Source organism: Tursiops truncatus, chromosome 13 (genome assembly GCF_011762595.2).
Source record: "Tursiops truncatus isolate mTurTru1 chromosome 13, mTurTru1.mat.Y, whole genome shotgun sequence".
NCBI classification, from domain to species: domain Eukaryota; kingdom Metazoa; phylum Chordata; class Mammalia; order Artiodactyla; family Delphinidae; genus Tursiops; species Tursiops truncatus.
The window spans coordinates 80,071,244-80,089,963 of NC_047046.1; the positions used below are offsets into that span (position 1 = coordinate 80,071,244).

An 18,720-nucleotide genomic window follows, 5' to 3' on the forward strand; every position below is an offset into this window, starting at 1 on the left:
GTCTATTTCAATCATAGAAAAGTAAAATTTGTTAAGAGACAGGATTCACAAGTTAAACAGAATATATCCTTGAGCTCCTCAGGGGTAGAGCTTTCCTAATTTACAACTGTATACCTTGTCCTGCTCAGCACCTGTCACAGTAAACTCAAAACACATTTGGTGAATTAGCCATAAACCACACATTAACTTAAGTGCAAAGAAAAGCACGGATGAAGTCCCTCTCCCTGGATCACACACTGCACCTAGAAAGAACTGTGGAACCCAAATCTTCAGTCCTCCAAGGAAGCTACTAGAAATTAATGTAATAAAATGTAAGTAGAGTGAACTAATAAAAATACACATATAAACATACAACACTCAACTTACAGCTTAATTGTTGGATAACCTCGAACTCCAAACTCTGAAGCAATGCCTTGACAAGAAAAAGAATAAATAATTCTAAATTTTTTTAAAATGAGAAACTAGGTAATAAATGAGCCTTTTACTTAAAAAAATATATATTTATACAAACCCATAGATATGCTGTTTTCAATTCTTATAAAAGAATATAAACACATACAAAAAAGAAAAAACATGACATTCTCATACAAAATAATTACTTAATAATCCAACTTATGACCTGCACAAAAATACTATAACAAAATAAAGAAAAATGCCAAAAGAGTAAATTTTTATCTCTAAAGTATTTACTTTAAAAGATATTCTTGTTTTAAAAAAATAGTATATATATACACACACACATATATAAATAAAGTCTCACTCCTCATTTGAGTTCATTTCCAGGACAAATATTTCTTCAAAAAAGGCCCGTCTCTTCCTTTAGTGTTTTCTGAGTCTTAAAAGAAATGCTTTGTATTTTAATGTTAAAAACATAAATCATAGTTGCAAAATTAATTTAATATGATCTAAAAGCAATTTTATCTACTTGTTTTAAAAGTTTCTGCTTCTGTAATAACCTAGAGTAATTCCAGTTATTTCAAAGATTATTCTGAAATCACACGTTAATTAAAATGAGACACACACTACAGTGGCATCTTTTTGAGGGAAAGGAGAATAGTAATGAAAACAAGCAAACAACAGAGAATTTGGACTTTAAGAGGTATAATAATCAATATGGGAAATTAATACTATACTACTTTACAGATTCAAGGCAATTAGGACAGGAAAGAAGAAATAAAATATTCTCAGTTAGTAGACAAAATACAATATACTTACACTACTATATGCAAAGTATACTGTATTTACTCACATGATCTCTCCTTTTATTTCCAGAATATATTCTTATGATAGCTGGGTATAAGAAAACTACCTCTATATGTGAGTTCTGATTTACTCACTTTAGTAATCATTAATTTTGGTTTCTCATCACTCCCCATCAATACACAAGAATAAAGGCAAAGTGAATTAGTGGCAAATAATATCGAAAATCTCTCCTCCTTCCCTTGTCAACTCTAGAGCTTCTCCCTTAAATGCATGGAGAGAGGTGACCAGAAGGTTCCAGACAGTGATCAACAATGGTTTTTATTAGAGGCAACACAAACAACAGAGGTAACAAAAATAGGAACTTGGTATATATATATATATATGAAGATACAGGTTCTGCCTCTGAATAGTCATGTGAACTTAGACCAATTACATAATTTATTTGTGCCTATCTCTAATTTAGGACTTACTCTGTCAAGTCTATGTATATACACACATATACACACACACACACACATACATACACACACACATATTTTATTGAAGTATAGTTGATTTACAATATTATATTAGTTTCAGGTGTACAGCATAGTGACAATATTTTTATAGATTATACTTCATCTGCAGTTATTATGGCTGTATTTCCCTGTGCTGTACAATATATCCTTGGTGCTTATTTATTTTATATATACTAGTTGGTAGCTCTTAATTCCACATTCTTATCTTGCCCCTCCTTGCTTCCCTCTCCCTACGGGTATCCACTAGTTTGTTTTCTATTATCTGTGAGTCCGTTTCAGTACTGTTATACACATTCGTTTTATTTTTCAGATTCCACAAATAAGTGATAACATAAAGTATTTATTTTTCTCAGTCTGACTTATTTCACTAAGCATAATACTTTTTAGGTCCATCCACATTGTTACAGATGGCAGAGTTTCATTCTTTTTATGGCTGAGTAATATTCCGTTGTATATATATACCACATATTCTTAAGCCAATCGTCTGTTGGCCCTTGGGTTGTTTCCATGTCTTGGGTATTATAAATAGTGCTCCTGTGAACACTGGAGTGCATGTATTTTTTCAAATTAGAGTTTTCATTTTTTCCAGATATATACCCAGGAGTGGGATTGCTGGATCATATTGTAGCTCTACTTTTAGTTTTTTAAGGAACCTCCATACTGTTTTCCATAGTGGCTGCATCAATTTAATTCCCACCAACTGTATACAACTGTTTTCTCCACATCCTCACCAACATTTGTTATTTGTAGACTTTTTGATGATGGCCATTCTGAGAAGTAAGAGGTGATATCCCATTGTAGTTTTGATTTGCATTTCTCTAATAATTAGCAACGTTAAGCATCTTTTCATGTGCCTGTTAGCCATCTGTATGTCTCCTTTGGAGAAATGTCTATTTAGGTCTTCTGCCCAATTTTTAACCAGGTTTTTTTTTTATATTGAGTTGTATAAGCTGTTTATATATTTTGGTATTAAACCCTTATTGGTTACATCATTTGCAAGTATTTTCAGGTCAGGCATATTCTAATTGAATAATGCTGTTATTGAGATTGCCCTCTTCCAAGAAAAAACACAGATTATGTGTGTAATGTATGTTCTTTTTTTTTTTTTTTTTTTGCGGTACGCGGGCCTCTCACTGTTGTGGCCTCTTCCGTTGCGGAGCACAGGCTCCGGACGTGCAGGCTCAGTGGCCATGGCTCATGGGCCCAGCCGCTCCACAGCATGCAGGATTCTTCCCGGACCGGGGCACGAACCCGTGTCCCCTGCATCGGCAGGAGGACGCTCAACCACTGTGCCACCAGGGAAGCCCAGTAATGTATGTTCTTAATGCTCCCCATCCCAAATTAAGAAGGCAGGTAAATATAAGCCATTATTACTTTCAACTAAACCTCATTAAAAACTGCCAAAATATAAAGACTAATAAAATTGACTGGAGGGGGCGGTGCAGCCCAGTAGCAATTGCTTACATAATTTAGTGTAAAATTTATTTGTATACAAATCAAATTTAAAAAATGAAATATGCAATCAATGAGAAAATACAGTGGTGGTATTTTATAGCTGACATTATGGTTCTCATGATAAGCTTCAGAGAGAAAATCCCAGCTCCACACGTAACCCCATCACTTAATTTCCTTGACCTCAGTTTTCTTACCTATAAGATGGAGATGATACCACCCACCCTTTAGCCCTTTGGTTCTTTGAACATTACTTTCATCTCTGACAGAACTTCAACTGACAATGACTGCTAAAACTTCAAAGGTAGGTTTTCCTAAATGTAAATGATTGTATAATTAAAGAGGCACACAGCAAGGCATGAGTTACAGGTACATAACGACCCAGGTTAGGGTTCCAACGTCTCCATTTATTGTCCATGCAGCTCAGCGTAAGCTCCTTCACTTTGGATTCTGTTTCCGCTTCTGGGGATACCACTCATCTTGTAGGGCTATGTGTGGTATTTAAAATAAGGAAGTGTGGAAAAGAATCTAACAGAGAGTTCAGCACATACAGATGCTCAAATGCTGAGTCCAGTTTCTTCTATTCTTGGTCCTGACCTCACTGTTAAGTAATTACCTGTTGACACACTAATGTGCAAAAAATATTAATAAGAATTAGCATGTGTAGATATCTTATAATTGGCATTAATATGCCTTCAACTACCCCTCAAAACAATTTAGTGAGGTGGGGTGACAGATGCTAATGTTATCTTTCAGATAAGCTAATACTTCGGAAGACTTGTTAACTTGTTAGAAAGCAAGCATTGATTAGGCAGCAGGACCGATGCTGAAACTCAAGTCTGAGTTTAAATCTTTTGTTCTTTATTTTTTCCTGTCAAAGAACAATGGTTTATATAGAAACCTGAGATCAATTCCATTACAAACTGAAGAATCCATCTGCAACGTGAATAACTTCCCCGGAAATTTTGTAATTTTAAATGTTCAGAAAATAAGGTTAAGCGTAAAGCTCCCTATTTCATTTGTTTTCTCCTTGAAATGATAACAACTTGATGGTTAAGATAGGCCTGATTTTGAATCATGGTGATCTTGGATTCTGGGCCTAATTCTGTTGCTGACTTTGATGTCCGAAATTAGTAAAGTCAGTTCACTGCTAATTACCTTCTGTTACTTCATCTACACAATGAAAGGAGGGAAAAAGTGAGGAGTTGAACTCAACCTGAAATCCTTTTCAGCTCAAAAATACTATTTTTCTTAGTGTTTACTGAGTGTTACTATGTGTCTAAAATGGGAAAGGAATAAAATAATGCAGAGGTTCTCAACTGGGGATGATTTTGCCCTCAATGTCTGGAGACATTTCTGGTTGCCACAACTTAGGGGGTGGGGAGAGAAGGGAGCTACTGGCATCTAGTTGGTAGAGGCCAAGAATGCTGCTAAACATCCTACAACGCATAGGAAAACTCTTCTCCCCCCCAGAACAAAGAATTTTCTGGCCCAAAATGTCAACAGTACCAAGTTTGAGCAACCCTGAAATATAGTCACTGACTAAAAGGGCTTATAATATAGAAAGGTAAGACTGATCTACAAATATATCTGAGATCTAAGAATCAGAATCAGAATGTTATTGGCCAGATGCCCTTGAAAGTTTATACATGAAAGGGGGGTAAAATATGATCTTTACTATAAAATGATGTCACACTTAGGTTGAGGAATAAATGGAATTTCAGTGGTTTCATAATAGAAATCAGTACATGACTACAGGTAACATCATAATATTTTAAGTGGTGAATGAGAAACAATTTTTGTGCTCATTTTTGAAGGAATATGTAGAAAAAAGAAAGGCTAAAATAATATGTGAATTTACACTGGACATTATACAACTTTTTAATGTTATTTGATATATTATTAATTAAAACCATGCATCAAGAAATTTTTGATACACACAGGGCAGGGTAAATCATGAAAGTTCAAATCCCTCCTGTTCAAAACTTCTATACACAGAGATTTGTTGGACTGAGTGTGATGGCATTTATTTCAATCACTGCAATTACATGATTGAAAAATAAGCTACCACCAAACAGTCTAAGAGATTTTCTACACTTAATCACGGAATAATCCTATCCCACCCTAAACTGAGATCCTATAAATAACTATCCATCAAAATAATACTTTACTCTGTGATTCTCTAACTTGAGTGTGCAGCAGAATCACCTGAAGTCCATGTTAAAAATACAGATTCTTATGACTCAATCTGATTTTCATTTGGTAGGGTTGGTGTGGGCCTTTGAAATCTGAATTTATACTGAGCACCCCAGGTAATCCTAATGCAGGCAGCCTGCAGAATAAACCCTGGGAAACACCGATGCTATACCGTCTGAAAAGCAACCTACGGGGATGGAAGAAACATGTACAAAACAACCAATCCTTTAGTGCTCTATAGTTAGATGCAGAATACTGCCAACAGCTAGCCTGAAAAAAGAAATTCAATTTCTTCACCTATTTGATTCCAAGTTCTACTGAAATGCCTGTATTTGAGCTGCCTTGAAATATTTAAGAAAACTTTAAGAATTATATGCCAAAAATCTATTTGTAATCTCTAGACGGTAGTTTTTGAATACTTAACTACATTTTTTAGGAAGATGATATTTCTTTTCTCCATAGCACATAAAACATCTTCTTGATTCTATAACAGAATGAAAAATTCATCCATCGTCCGCCTGCCGATGCAGGGGACACGGGTTCGTGCCCCAGTCCCAGAAGATCCCACATGCCGTGGAGCGGCTGGGCCCGTGAGCCATGGCTGCTGAGCCTGCGCGTCCGGAGCCTGTGCTCCGCAACGGGAGAGGCCACAACAGTGAGAGGCCCGCATACCGCAAAAAAAAAAAAAAAAAAATTCATCCATCACTGACATCAAACACTAAACACCAGACAATTTATTTATGTTTATTAGTTATCCTTTGACTGACTGAAATAAATGACTGTATAGACGAATGTATGTGTATGTATGTCTAATCAACATATATGCCTAGACACAAAAATTTACTTTCACAACAGTTAAAAGGAATAATTTCTTAAACACTGTAAAAGCTTTATTTCAAGAAATACCAAGTCAAGAATATTATCTTATCTTTCTCTTTCTAAGATAACTTCCTGCCATAGATCTCATCCCCTCTCAAAGTCGCAGCAGTTCACTTGTGTGACTCAGTAATTCCAGTTCTAACATCTCACCTGCACTCTAGTTCCCCATATTCCCAAACATCAATAAAGCAAAATACCACAAATTCAAAACAGCTGCTAACATGAAAACACACACAAAATTAAATATATTATTCTTTTCCATTTAACCAGTGGTAATGTAGTTCAATGTGAATTGTGCTAGGAATCTTACACTATTTTCAATTGTTTTTCTTTATACCAGAGCCAATCTAGCACATCCGTGATTTAACCCTTGCAAATGTCTATAAGAATTACTGTTTCCTCTTTATTGCCCTGCCAACCACCCAAGTCTGCCCTCCCAGCACCCTATACCAAGATGCATACAAAAGTCCACTTAGATGATCTGTTTGTCTCTAAATGTTCTTCTTTTCATCTGTTCTTCTTTCAAAAACATTTTTATCAAATCATATGCCTTCTCAAAAATGTGTATTACCTCTCAATTGACAAGTGATAAAATCCAAAACACTTTATCCCACCTGAGAGGCTCTTAAAATCTGGTATTATCCCTTAGCACCTTGTAAGTACTAGCCATTGTGCTAGGGGTTTTGAATAAGAAATATTAATACAGCCCTCACAACCTTGAGAATTATCACTCTCTCATTTAGACAGGGAAACTAAAATTAAGAGAGGTTAAGCACTTCCCCAAAGCCACAAAAGTAAGAGATGATAGACTTGGGCTTAAAACATACATCTGTCTTGTTCCAAACTTATATCCAGAGTACAATGCTGATGTCCTAAAATGAAATATGCATTTTGCATTTCATACTTCCACTTTCTTCATTAATTAAAGGAAAAGGGAACCTACATTTATTGCATACTACAAGGGACTGTACATGTGCTACCTCACTCTAATCTCAAAACAACCAATAAAAAATTCATTATAATTAAATATTTACCCGTGTAGAAATCAAAGTTTAGAGACGTTAAGAAACTTTCCCCATGCTACAGGGCAAAAGTAGTAGGCAGAGCCGTATTTGATCTACTTTCTGAAGCCATGCTCTTCCCAAATCTGTGTGATACCTCATACTTCTCTAAACTTAATTTTGCGTTTTCCCAAATCCTTTAAGACAGGTGTTGGTAAACTTTATCTGTACAGGGTCTGATAATAAATATTTTAGGCTTTGTGGGGCCTACAGTCTCTGCTGTAACTACTTGAATCTGCCTCTGGGACATGAAAACAGCCATGAATAAGGGTAAACAAAGGAGAGTGACTTGTTCCAGTCGAGCTGTATGTACAAAGCAGGCGGAGGCCAGACTGTCCAGCGATGTGGTTTGCCAGTTTCTGCTCGAAGACATTCTAGTCTCTGGTACAGACTCACTAAACTCTTTTTCACCTCTATGATTTTGGTTTGATATTCTCTCTAATGTGAACACTTTCCCAATCCTCACTTGTATTTATCCTAACTCATCTTGTCCTTCGAGTTCCCGTTACTCCTCTACGATGCCATTCAGGCTACTCAGACAGCAAACTCTCACTCTTAAGCCATGCAGCAATGTCAAGAGTTCAACACTGAAATTTCTGTGGCTGTCTCAGGCAACTGATTATCTCAAGTGGGCTCAAAATAGGAAAATGGCTCATACATCTATATTGGGTATAAGATCAACATAGACTGCATATTACATATTCAATGGTTAATTCATCTAACTCATAAAATATAGTCTGAAATCTCTAAGATAATTTTAATTTTACATGAGCTAAAATATATATATATATATATTTCTTCCTCTTACCTTGAATACTGCTTCATGTAATTAAAACACTTTCATTACCAGAACAGTAGAATGATAAACTGAGTAGATGCTTACTGGAATAGGAAGTAGCGTCCATCTTTCCAACTTTAACTGGAGAACCAATGCTTTTCATCTCTAGACCAACTTCATTCCAAATTGGTTCCAGTTTTTTACAATGGCCACACCATGGTGCATAAAACTTGTTGAAAAAAAAAGAGAGAGAGAAAACCACTAAGATACTGTGCTACTTTGGGTATCAATCTTAATTTTAAAAGAATCTTTTCGACTAAATGATTGGATAATAATCTATTTTAGACAAAAAGTCTAAATATAATTTTTAAAGTGGTTTCAAAATAAAAAAACACACATATACACAAACTAGACAGGTCATCTCCTAGGATATACCTCAACACTGATCCTACTTTAAGTTTAAATGACTACTGATATCTATTTAAAGTAGATGATTTACAGTAAAGCATCTTTGCTCCCAGGTATGTCCATGTTATATATAAAATTAAACCACCAAATACACTTCATATATCACATGCACACCCCTTAAGTGTTAATGATAAAATTTATTTCTATTACAAAAATTCCAACACAGTAGGTGCCTCTGCTGTTCTAAGCGTAACCACTGGTAAGACGTGGGGAATCATCAGGATGACTGGTTTGGTACAGTGACAAGTCAGTCTGATGAAACTAAAACCCTAGTTGTTTCTGCTTCAGAATCACCAGATGGCTGGGGTGGTAGTTAGGTTCCTCCAGTGAAATAGTGTAACAAACTGCTTGTTGTACTTTTATGAAACAAGATTTCTCTCTCTTTTAATATTACACTATGGAAATGTTCAAACATATACAAAAGGAAAACAGACAGAATTAAACAAGGGACCTTCACGCCTCATTGCCTGGCTTCAATAACTGTCAGCTCTGCCATTCTCATTCCATCTCTTTTGCTGCCACTCTACTTTTTCACTGAGGCATGTCAAAATGAATCCCAAACATCATAAGGTTTAAATACATTCAAAGCGTCCAAGTGAGGAAAGGAAGATGAAAATCTGATTTTGTTCACTACTAAGATGAAAATATGATTTTGACTGCCAAGTGATATTAATATACTCAATCTCTTGGTTAATATGAAAAAATAAAGAGTGAATTCTGTAATAAAATCATACCATAATCTCCCTCAGACATAATCCACAAGTGGACCTCATTGAATTTCATCATTCCCCTGCCAGGAATCCTAAGGCTTTGAGGTTCACTTAAATATAAAAACCCAAATGGTACTACCTGAGCAAACGAAGTGGGTAATATACATTAGTACTGTCTATTACATATTGGGGTGAAGAGAATGCAAAATAACACTTAAAATGGTAGGGGCGGTTACTTAGTACAAAAAGTTTACATACTCACATCTACAAGCCAAATGTCATCTTTTCGATTTTCTTTAAATCTAAAAAACAAAAACAAGAAAACAAATCTTTGATTGTAGGTTTCCACTTTACAACTGAATAGTACAGGTAAAGATAATAAATTGATAAATATAGGAGCATAGAACAAATTCTTTCAAAAAATTTTTATTTTTACTGAGAGACCTCTAGATCTTATCCATTAAACATCTTAATAAAAGTAGAGAAATGATAATAAGGAGTAAAGAGTCAAAAAAAAAATTAAAGTGGGACTTTGTAGAAACACAGACAGACAAATGCTTTAGCTTGTAGCCCTACACTCCACTTATACCTGTGCATTACAGAGCAGGCCTGAGGGGTTAGCCTTAGAAAGGTCTGCTTGCAGGACTGGTTCCTGGGTGGCATCTGGGAAGGGTGGTTCACTGGTCTCCCGCTGTACAATGTGGTTTTGTGATGAACAGCTACTTTCCTTCAGGAAGTCTGGAATTTTGGTAATGGCTAGGCAGAGGGGTGCTTGCATGGCCAATCCCCAATAAAAATTCCTGGGCAGAGTCTCTAACGAGGTTCCTTGGTAGGTAGCATTTCCCACTTGTGGTTGCAACTCCTGATGAAGAAATTAAGCACGTGCTGTATGACTCTACTGAGAGGACTCTTGGGAACTTGTTCCTGGTTTTCCCTGGAATTCGCCCCACGCGCCCTTTCCCTTTGCTGATTTTCCTTTGTGTTCTCTCACTGTAACAAATCACGGCTCTGACTTCCACGACAGGCTCAGTCCTCTGAGTGTTCCTGGTCAATCAGTGAAGCTGGGGGTGCTTTGGGGAGCCCTGACACAATACTCTACAAAGAATTTTCCTAAAACACAGTTCTGATCATGTTACTCTTATTTGACATTTTCTAGGTCCCTTCCCACCACCTACAAAAAAAGTACAAATTGCTACACTACTCTGGCTCCAACTTCTCTTCCCACTCAAATATAAGCACCCAATCAAATATATATGATTATATATTTGAGTATATAATCATACTCAAACATGAGTATGATTTCCAATCAGACTATGGTACTTACCACAGCTAAATTCACAATGTTTGACTTCCTACATTCTTTCATATTCAAATCCTATCCAGCCAAAAGCACTGCTAACTCTGTAATGCCTTCCTAAATTCCTCAGAGCTAGAAACGATCTCTCCATATCATCTTTACCCTCTTTATGATTTTCATCAATTTCCACACGTTGTAGTTACTTACATATTATCCAACCATAGATACACTAAGCGAGGAGTGTATTTGTTTCATCTCCTAGTGCCTTGCTCAGTGATCTATATTCAATTTGTACTAGATGAGTGACAGAAGTTCTCTGTGGGGATATTTTAATAAGATTCTTAACCCTATAGATAAGACAAAGAGAACATATCCCCATATCATAGCTGTTAGGTCCAAAGGTGTTCACATCTACACAACTGCAACACAGTCTGTTGTGTACCATGGACAAGGACAGCACCCTTAATCAATCCCTCAAATATTTTGGTTTGGCTCCCCTTGTGGTTTATAGTAAAAAATTCTATTTTATATTCATCTCGTGGGGCTACCCAGGAAAGTGTCACGGCCACCTTAAGCAAGTTGTTGAACCAGAGCCCTCTAATCGATGGTCATTATTCTTGAGGTCTTTGTAGACAAAACCCATGCTCTGCACGCAGCGGCCAATGTTGGAGTCTGCCGTCCCCCGCTCCTTGATGTTTAACAGCCATCCTCCTCTCCCACCAATTTGAGTCGTTGGGAAGGAGTCGAAGGGTACAGAAGTCCCTTACAGGGCCCAACATGGAGTGGAAAGTGTCGTAATTGTAGAAGGGCATACGATTAAAGGAAGGGGCAGACAGCGTGTTCGCACATGCAGGGTTAATGAGAAGTACCGGACTGGGGAACTGCTGCCTTTAGCCCCCAGGCCGCTTGCCTGAGCTGTGTAATCCAGGCCGTGGTAATCTTGTCCCCTCCCATCCGCTGATTAAACCTGTTCTTTAACTGTTCATTAAAATGCTCAACACCCCTATGGATTAGGGGTGATACGGAGAGTCCACTGTACGCCCCATGACTGAGCTCACTGATGTGTAGCTTGGACTGCAAATCCAGGGCTGTTACCAGATACAGTGCTCTCAGGGAACCTGAATAGGAAACAAATGTCATCCTATAGGGCCTGAGAGTGTGGCCCGAGTCAGTGGAATGCGTGGGGATGGCTAGACAAAGTGTCAGCTGCAGTCAGGATCCGGGGGATACTACGGGTGGGATGAGGTGCCTAACGTGTTCTATCTGCTGAGAACGCCCTGGCCCAACGTGAAGTAATGTGTTCCTGGGTAGTTATGTTTAGCCTTGACCAGGGTCTGACAAGGGGGATGGCTTTTTCATGCTGGTTCAGTCTTCCCACAGCAGTGGCAGTCTGTGCATGCCAGCTCAACCTACAACGGTGTCTGAATTTCCAAGGGCCATCCTCTTGTGGGTCCAGGAGGAGGCAATTAGCTGCACATCTGCTTGCTCTGGGGTGGAGAGCAATTCAGTTCCTGTGTTCAGCTGACAAGCACGGGATGCTCATTGGTCATTTCCCTTTGTCAGCACAGGGCCCTTCCTGGTAAGCAACCACGGAGGGAACAAAACACTTAGTAGGGGCAGAACCAATCGTCATCCCAATGTCCCATCCTCACAGGGGGTCTGCTTTATATGCCACACAACCAATGGCCGAGCCATTTGCCAGAGCCCAGCGAGTGGGTGAACACACAGCAGGGCCTATGTGCGAGGGCTGGAGCAAGGAGCGGGGCGGGGAACAGCAGGACAGATCTGTCTTCCACACTGCATGAAGCTGCCCATTGTGCAAAGGTCCTTTACCACGCTTGGGAAGGACAGGTCTCTTTCAGGTTGGAAGTGGGCTGCACCCAGTTCCGTCCCAGGAGGAGCCATCAGTGAACCAGGCCCACAGGTGGCATGGGAGGTCTCTATGTCTGGGTCCCCCCTGGGCCAGAGGAGGCAGTGGCTCCTTGGGTATTACTCCTGGGAGGTGGAGGGACACTCGGGAGACCTTTTCACTGAATTGTGAGACTCCAGCTAAGCTCCTGGAGGTGCCGTTCCTAGTTCATGAGATTCCAAAGCTATCGTTCTTCAGCAACATGATTAGAATATCTGCTCGTGTGTCTACTACCACACTCGTCCACCAAGGGCCAACAGGCCAGTAACTGCCTCTCAAAAGCTATGTATCTTTCAGCCAACTTGGGGGGCTTACCAGGTCTGTGCTGGTTTGTGATGTCGTCCTTCTGCCACAGGCTCCCATCAGTGAACTGAGAGGTTGCTGAGATGTGTAACTCAAATGGCAGATGCGGACCAGTGAGACCCGGGAGAAGGGAAGCCTGGTGGCCAGCCTAAGGGCCTCTAGAGTATCCTGTTGGTTGGTGCCCAGCTAAAAGGCAGTGGCCTTTCTAGTACCTGATAGATGGGTGCCAGATCCCTGCACGAGTTATGTGACAACATCAGTAGCCCAATAAGCCCATCAATCCCTGAGCCTTTTTTATTTTGGGGGTCAGAAAGGGCCAAGAGTTTGGTAATGATCTCCTAGAATGAGATGTTGTACTGCTTCCCAGATCACCCCCCAGGAATCTCAGTTGTTACACTTTGTTGGTATTAACAGCCCAGCCATGTTGCCACCTGTGAGTCATCATGGTGTCGGGTCCTTGTTGGACAGTGACCATGTCTGGGCAATCTAGGAGCTGGTATCAATATAGTGGAAGGTCTGTGCTCCCTCTAGAAGTTTTTCCAGGTCATGGCCTACCTACTGAGAGCAGACAGGCAGGGAATTTAGATAAGCATAGGATATTAAAGGTGTGTTGAATCCATTCCAAATGAAGGAAATTGATCCTTATCAGCCCAGTGAAGACACATGCTGGCACGTGACATCATTAATGCCACAGACCAAGCTCCCTCTAGTAGCATCTTCCTGATGTCAGGTACCACCATGGTACTGAGCCACCTGTCATCAATGTTGAGTCTCCAGGTACCCAAGGCCTTGTGCACAGGCCAGAAGGGGGTCAGGGGGTGGGGATGGGGGCCTCCTGAATAGAAAAAGGCTCACAGAGCACTCTGGCTTCCTTCAGCTCAGTTATTTCTTTTACTCACCAGGCAGCCAACACCGTTCTGGGGAGACAATGGCACTGAGAGCTGAAGGTTGGGTAGGTTCAGTCTTCCAATGCTGCAGGAAGATGGCCTAAAGTGCAGCAATCCCCACTGGGGCTTGGGGACCAAGGCCAGCAGGAGTGCACACAGCTAACACATCTGTGCCAGGTAGCAGGCTGACGAGTAGGGGCCCAAAAGCACTCAGCCAGGACCGGGCCTGGGCAAGCGTGCTGGCACTGGTCATCACAGACCCAAAACCTGAGGGCATTATGCGTACCCTCCTCCTCCTGGTAGCAGGGGTTGTAGGCATCACACTCACCTGTATACTGATATCCAAAAGGCCCAAGACGTGCAGTTCTCCTCCACCTCCCCAATGAACTCTGACCTTGGCAGCCCCTGCCCCCGGGGAGAGAGAGGCCTCAACCGAACACCCTGTCAACGTCTGGGTAAAGATTTTGGGACTCTCTGACTTGTCTCCAGACTTACTAGGCAGGATGGTGGGTGTAATTCTAATAGCCACAGGGCTGTCATCATGCTGACCTTTGAAAAAGCCCATCAGACCCCTCACAGGTTGGTACCTGGCCATGAGGTCCTTGGTAAGGAGCCTATCAGTCTCCTCCTTTGAGACCCCATCACTGAGCAACTTCACTCAGAGCTTCTGGAAAGGCTCTTGCATGGGTCATCCCAGAGAGGGCACCCAGTTCCCACTTACTGTTACTCTGTGCTGGTCAACCTTTGTGCTCTTCATGGTGGCTTTTTCCATGTCCAGAAATTTGTCAGTTAAGGCTTGGATTGTGTCACAGCCTGACTGACCTGACTTCATGAGGAGGCTTAACTGGGTCCAGTAACAAACAGGAACAGAAAGGACAAACCTAGAACTCTGAGTCTGGTTAACAGTCTCATTACTCACTGTTCCTAATCCCTCCCCACAGGCCGAGGAGACCACCAGGAGGCCTGCAGGGCCACTTGAGCCTCTGTGAAGGTGGGCCACATGTGTTCTTCAGTTACTGGAAATTCGCTACAGATGGGCCAAAACCATTAGTCCATGTAGCACCCGGCCGAGGAAGGTTAGGGTCTTGGGCATCCGCACCTGCCTATCCCTGCTTCTTCCTCCTCCTTAAGCAAAGTCACGCTTCTGGGGCGTTCTTAAGGATCAGGTCTAGAGCGACACACCCTTCCAGGCACCATGAAGTTTAACAAAATCACCTCTGTGTTAACAACGGTTTCCCTGAGAATCAAAGTGCCCATAAGCAATCCACTAGGGCGCCCCAATACCCATTAGCAAGGCTGCTGAGTGCCCCGTGGGATCTCTGGGCTTTCTGCTCTTCCAGAGCAGGACTGTGCTCAACTGACCACCCTGCTGCTGTACCAATTCTGTCGTGTACAGGTGGTTAATTAGGACAACAAGCCAAACTGAAAGTCACAATCAAGACTTTATTCACTTACTATGGCAGGGCAAGCCAAGAGGCAGAGAACACAGGTGCCAGCTCCTCAGTGTTCCATTTTTCTGAGTGGAACTGGAAGAGGCGAGGCGGCAGGCGAATGCAGCACAGTCGGAGACATTCACCTCACTGCTGAGCAGCCCTGAACCAAAGGCTCCTGCCTCTCTCAGGACCCATGGGCAGAGGGAGGGAGAAGGGAAAGGACAGGAGTGGACGGGTACTGAGTCCAAGTGGAGAAAAGTGCCTCGGCCACACCCCTCAATAAGGAGTTTCCCAGAGGAGGTTTTCCTGAGAAATGCCTTAGGTGAGGCCCCCAACAAGGAGGCCTTCACAAGAGGCAACTGGGCTAAGATTGAAGACACGCACATGAGCACGGCTGCCCTGGGGGCCTGAGTCTATGACTACAACTCCCTCCAGAGACTGCAGTGCATTGGCTGTGCCCCAAGTCTGGTGTGGGGAGGGCAGCTTCCCGCTGGAGGCCTGCCAGGAAAAGCCTTGTAATCGCCTATGGTCAGGTCTGAAAGATCAATCACGCACAGGATTTTGGTCTGAAGCAGCACTCCTCACCTACCATAAGCAAGGCCTTGTGATTAATGCTGTGTTACTGTGTGGTTACCAAATTCCAGCCCCCACTCAGTAGGGACTAAGGCCAAAAGACTTAACAAATGTACAGGTAAAATGGTAAGATAAAAGAGTCTGCCAATTTTTTATTCTTATAACTGTTCATAAAACTCTTGAGCACAATCCCATTTCATACATATATAGCACTTAGGGCAACTCCTGGAACAAAACTGGTGCTACATCAGCATTGGTCATTACTGTCTCTGTTATTAAAAGATTACATTCACACTTCACAGTACATTCGAAACTAATATAATATTGTAAATCAACTATACTTAAAAAAAAATCTACCTCCATACAGAATTAGCGGATTATGTAGTGTAGATTAAGTGCTCAATAAAACAAGTGTTATTTAAAAAAATATTAGATTCATACAAATATTCAGATAACATAACAGTTGGAAGAAGTGAAGATACTATTTTAAAAAATATATACTCACGATTCATCTAAATCTTCTACATATCCTTTAGAGAAAGCCATATCAAGTAAAAAAACTGAAAAAAAAAAAGACAAAATGTATACAGTATAATAACTGCTGATTTATCTTTTGGCTTATATGCTTATTCACCTATAAAATGTTTGTTTTTGGTTTTTTACAGCCTACCAAAAAACTCATCATTCATCCATCCCAGGGCACAAATGATGCAAAAGCATAAGTACTGTAGTTCACCTGTTTAATAAACATTTACGACCGTATGGTGACAGCAAGTTCTATGTAGGCTAGTAAATCTGAGACACCGAATTTCTCTTTAAATATGTTTATTTGCATCCTATTTTTCCTTTTTACCATTCCATCTTTTTGGAGTAGAGATGAAAATTGTTCTTCTATATTTCTTTTTCTCTAGTAACAATTATCTTCTCAGTATAAAGTTCAAACGCCATTCAAAATACCGTTCTCCCCGCCCCCAAATTGATAGAAACAAAATTGAGCTACGCTCCTAATACTAATTATAGAACAGTGCCTGGCACGTAGAGGGAACTAAACGGCTGCTGTGTAAGTGGACACACTGAGGTGAGAACCAGGGTACCCGATGCTGGCTGGAGAATGAGAAAGGCCAACACGCCCGCAGGTCACTTCTCACATCGCACAGCCCCCAGAGGCCCGACCAGGACCCGTCCTTGAACCTCCCTCTCTTGGCCCCCGCGTGGGTAAAGATTCTTCAGATGTGACAAGACTCAGAACCTAAAGGCAAAGCAGGTTTGGCCACCAGCTGGTAAGGCAGCATCCTTGACACCCATCGACGGAATCAGCGCTCCTGAAACTTCCTGCCGCACCGAGAACGGAAGCAAACGGAAGGCGCGGATGCCCAGCGAAGCTGCGCCGGGGAAGGACCCGAAGGCGTCCGCTCAGTCTCGGGACCCAGGACCCGGAGGGTATCTCGGTGGCCCCGCAGGCCTCTCCCCACACCGGGCCAAGACCCTACCAGGCCCCCGCAGCCGATCCCATCGGGGGAGGGTCCCCGCGCCCGCCCGCATCGCCCCGTGCGGCCTTTACCTGTGGCACAGAGCCGCAGGGCGGCCCCGCGTCTCCGAGCTGCCATGCTCGCCGCAGGGGAGCTGCAAGAGCCAACTCTGCGGAGCGGAGAGAAAGAGACACCGGCGGCGGCCGCCTGCGCTCCCGGAAAGGGAAGCCGGCCGGCCTGGGCGCGGAAGGGAAGCCTGGCGGGGGCGGGGCAGGCCGGCCTCCGCTACCCTCCCAGGACCCCTCCGACCTCCGCCTCTGAGCATGCGCGGAACTACGGCGCCTGCGCGGAACTGGGACGCCTGCGCGGTCGCATCCTCAAAGCCTCTGCTTCGGGGACCGCCTCGGGGATCGTGGGAACCTAGTGTAGGGGCGCTTTCCTGTGGGGCGGAGTGTTGCGTGGGTGTGCGTGGGGGTCGGGGGCGTTTCCGGGAAGTTAAACGCCTTCTAGAGTTTGAGCGGAAGCTGAGGGAGAGTGGCAACGTTTGAGGCTGAATCCTGCAGTCTCTTTCACCTGCTGCTCTTGAGCAGTTAGCAGTCAAATTCGTGAAAAGAGGTGGGTGTTAGCAGTGGGTAGAAAGATGGAAGGCTCTGGGTGCTGCGTGACCTTACATATGTCTACAGAATGAATTTGGAATTTTCTTTGGCCCTGTTTGCAAAATGCGAGGTCTGTCTCATTTTGCTCCATGAATGCGTTTTTGCAAAGAGTCCCCTTTAAAAAAGTGTTTCTCTTGAAGCCTGAAAACATGAAGCTGATCATGGGATATTTTTTTTTTTGATGATTTGTTTCAGTTTCCTGATTTTTGAAATAAGTAAAATACTTACCATAAAATATTTATATTGCTATCTGTTTTTCTGCGTAACAAAAGTAATTTATAAAAGCGGTCTAGTTTTATACGGTAGTGACTGCTGCGGGAACTACATCTGACAACATGAAACTTTTATAGGAGGAGAAATACCAGAGGATTTAGATTAAGTCAGTTATTGAACGTGTGTTATGAGAACAGAAGTGGATTATGATGTCAGCCCATTCACCGTAGGTTCAAAATTCCATCAGGCAGAGAGCTCATAATGACTAGAAGATTAAGTTATAATCTGATTGAGAGCAAACCCTAGGTTTCATCCCTTTTATGCATACAGCATAGTAGCCAGTGCAGGCATTCAGCATATTCAAATACGTACATTTTTTAATTGAGCATCTAGTTTATTCTAAAAGTTTAACATATGTAAATATTTACTCCTCACGAAAGTTCTCAAAGAAATAGTGTAAATGAGGACCAAGGGGCTCAGAAGCCAATTTGGTTAATAATTTAAAATGATGGAGTTGCAGTTTGAAACAAAGTCCCAGACTCCAGAGCTGGAATTTTTTCTGTAACAGGACATTACCTCTCAGGATTTCTTTCTGCCCTGGAATTTTCTCCCTCTCTCTCGCTTGTCTCCTTTTTCAGTCATCCTATTTTGGCTAATGGTACAAATGTTTGACCAATTTCCCTGGAAGTTATGCTAGGTATTTCCCTACTTAATA

At 41.6% G+C, this 18,720-nt stretch overlaps 1 protein-coding gene and 1 long non-coding RNA gene across 6 annotated transcripts in view; one reads left to right on the forward strand and one right to left on the reverse strand.

The window, feature by feature from the left end:
- Positions 1-17,359, reverse strand: part of TMX3 (thioredoxin related transmembrane protein 3) — a 44,332-nt gene extending 26,973 nt beyond the window's left edge. For 3 of the 5 annotated variants that reach the window (XR_012325469.1, XR_004521603.2, XM_004320501.4), the window contains exons 1-5: positions 17,229-17,359; positions 16,173-16,227; positions 9,528-9,567; positions 8,193-8,316; positions 367-412 (exon numbers count right to left, since the gene is read on the reverse strand). Coding sequence is in view for 2 of the 5 variants with exons in the window: in XM_004320501.4 (XP_004320549.1) it covers positions 367-412; positions 8,193-8,316; positions 9,528-9,567; positions 16,173-16,227; positions 17,229-17,274 (311 nt within the window). In the remaining 3 variants the exon portion in view is untranslated. Of the gene's footprint in view, positions 1-366; positions 413-8,192; positions 8,317-9,527; positions 9,568-9,854; positions 9,874-16,172; positions 16,228-17,228 lie in introns of those variants that run through there. The other 2 variants (XM_033837831.2, XM_073790804.1) reach the window with 2 other exon arrangements.
- The window catches only part of LOC109550296 (uncharacterized), a 31,199-nt gene continuing 29,832 nt past the window's right edge, over positions 17,354-18,720 (forward strand). Inside the window, exon 1 of the long non-coding RNA XR_012325470.1 lies at positions 17,354-17,751. This is a non-coding gene — a long non-coding RNA (uncharacterized lncRNA). The remainder of the gene's footprint in view (positions 17,752-18,720) is intronic.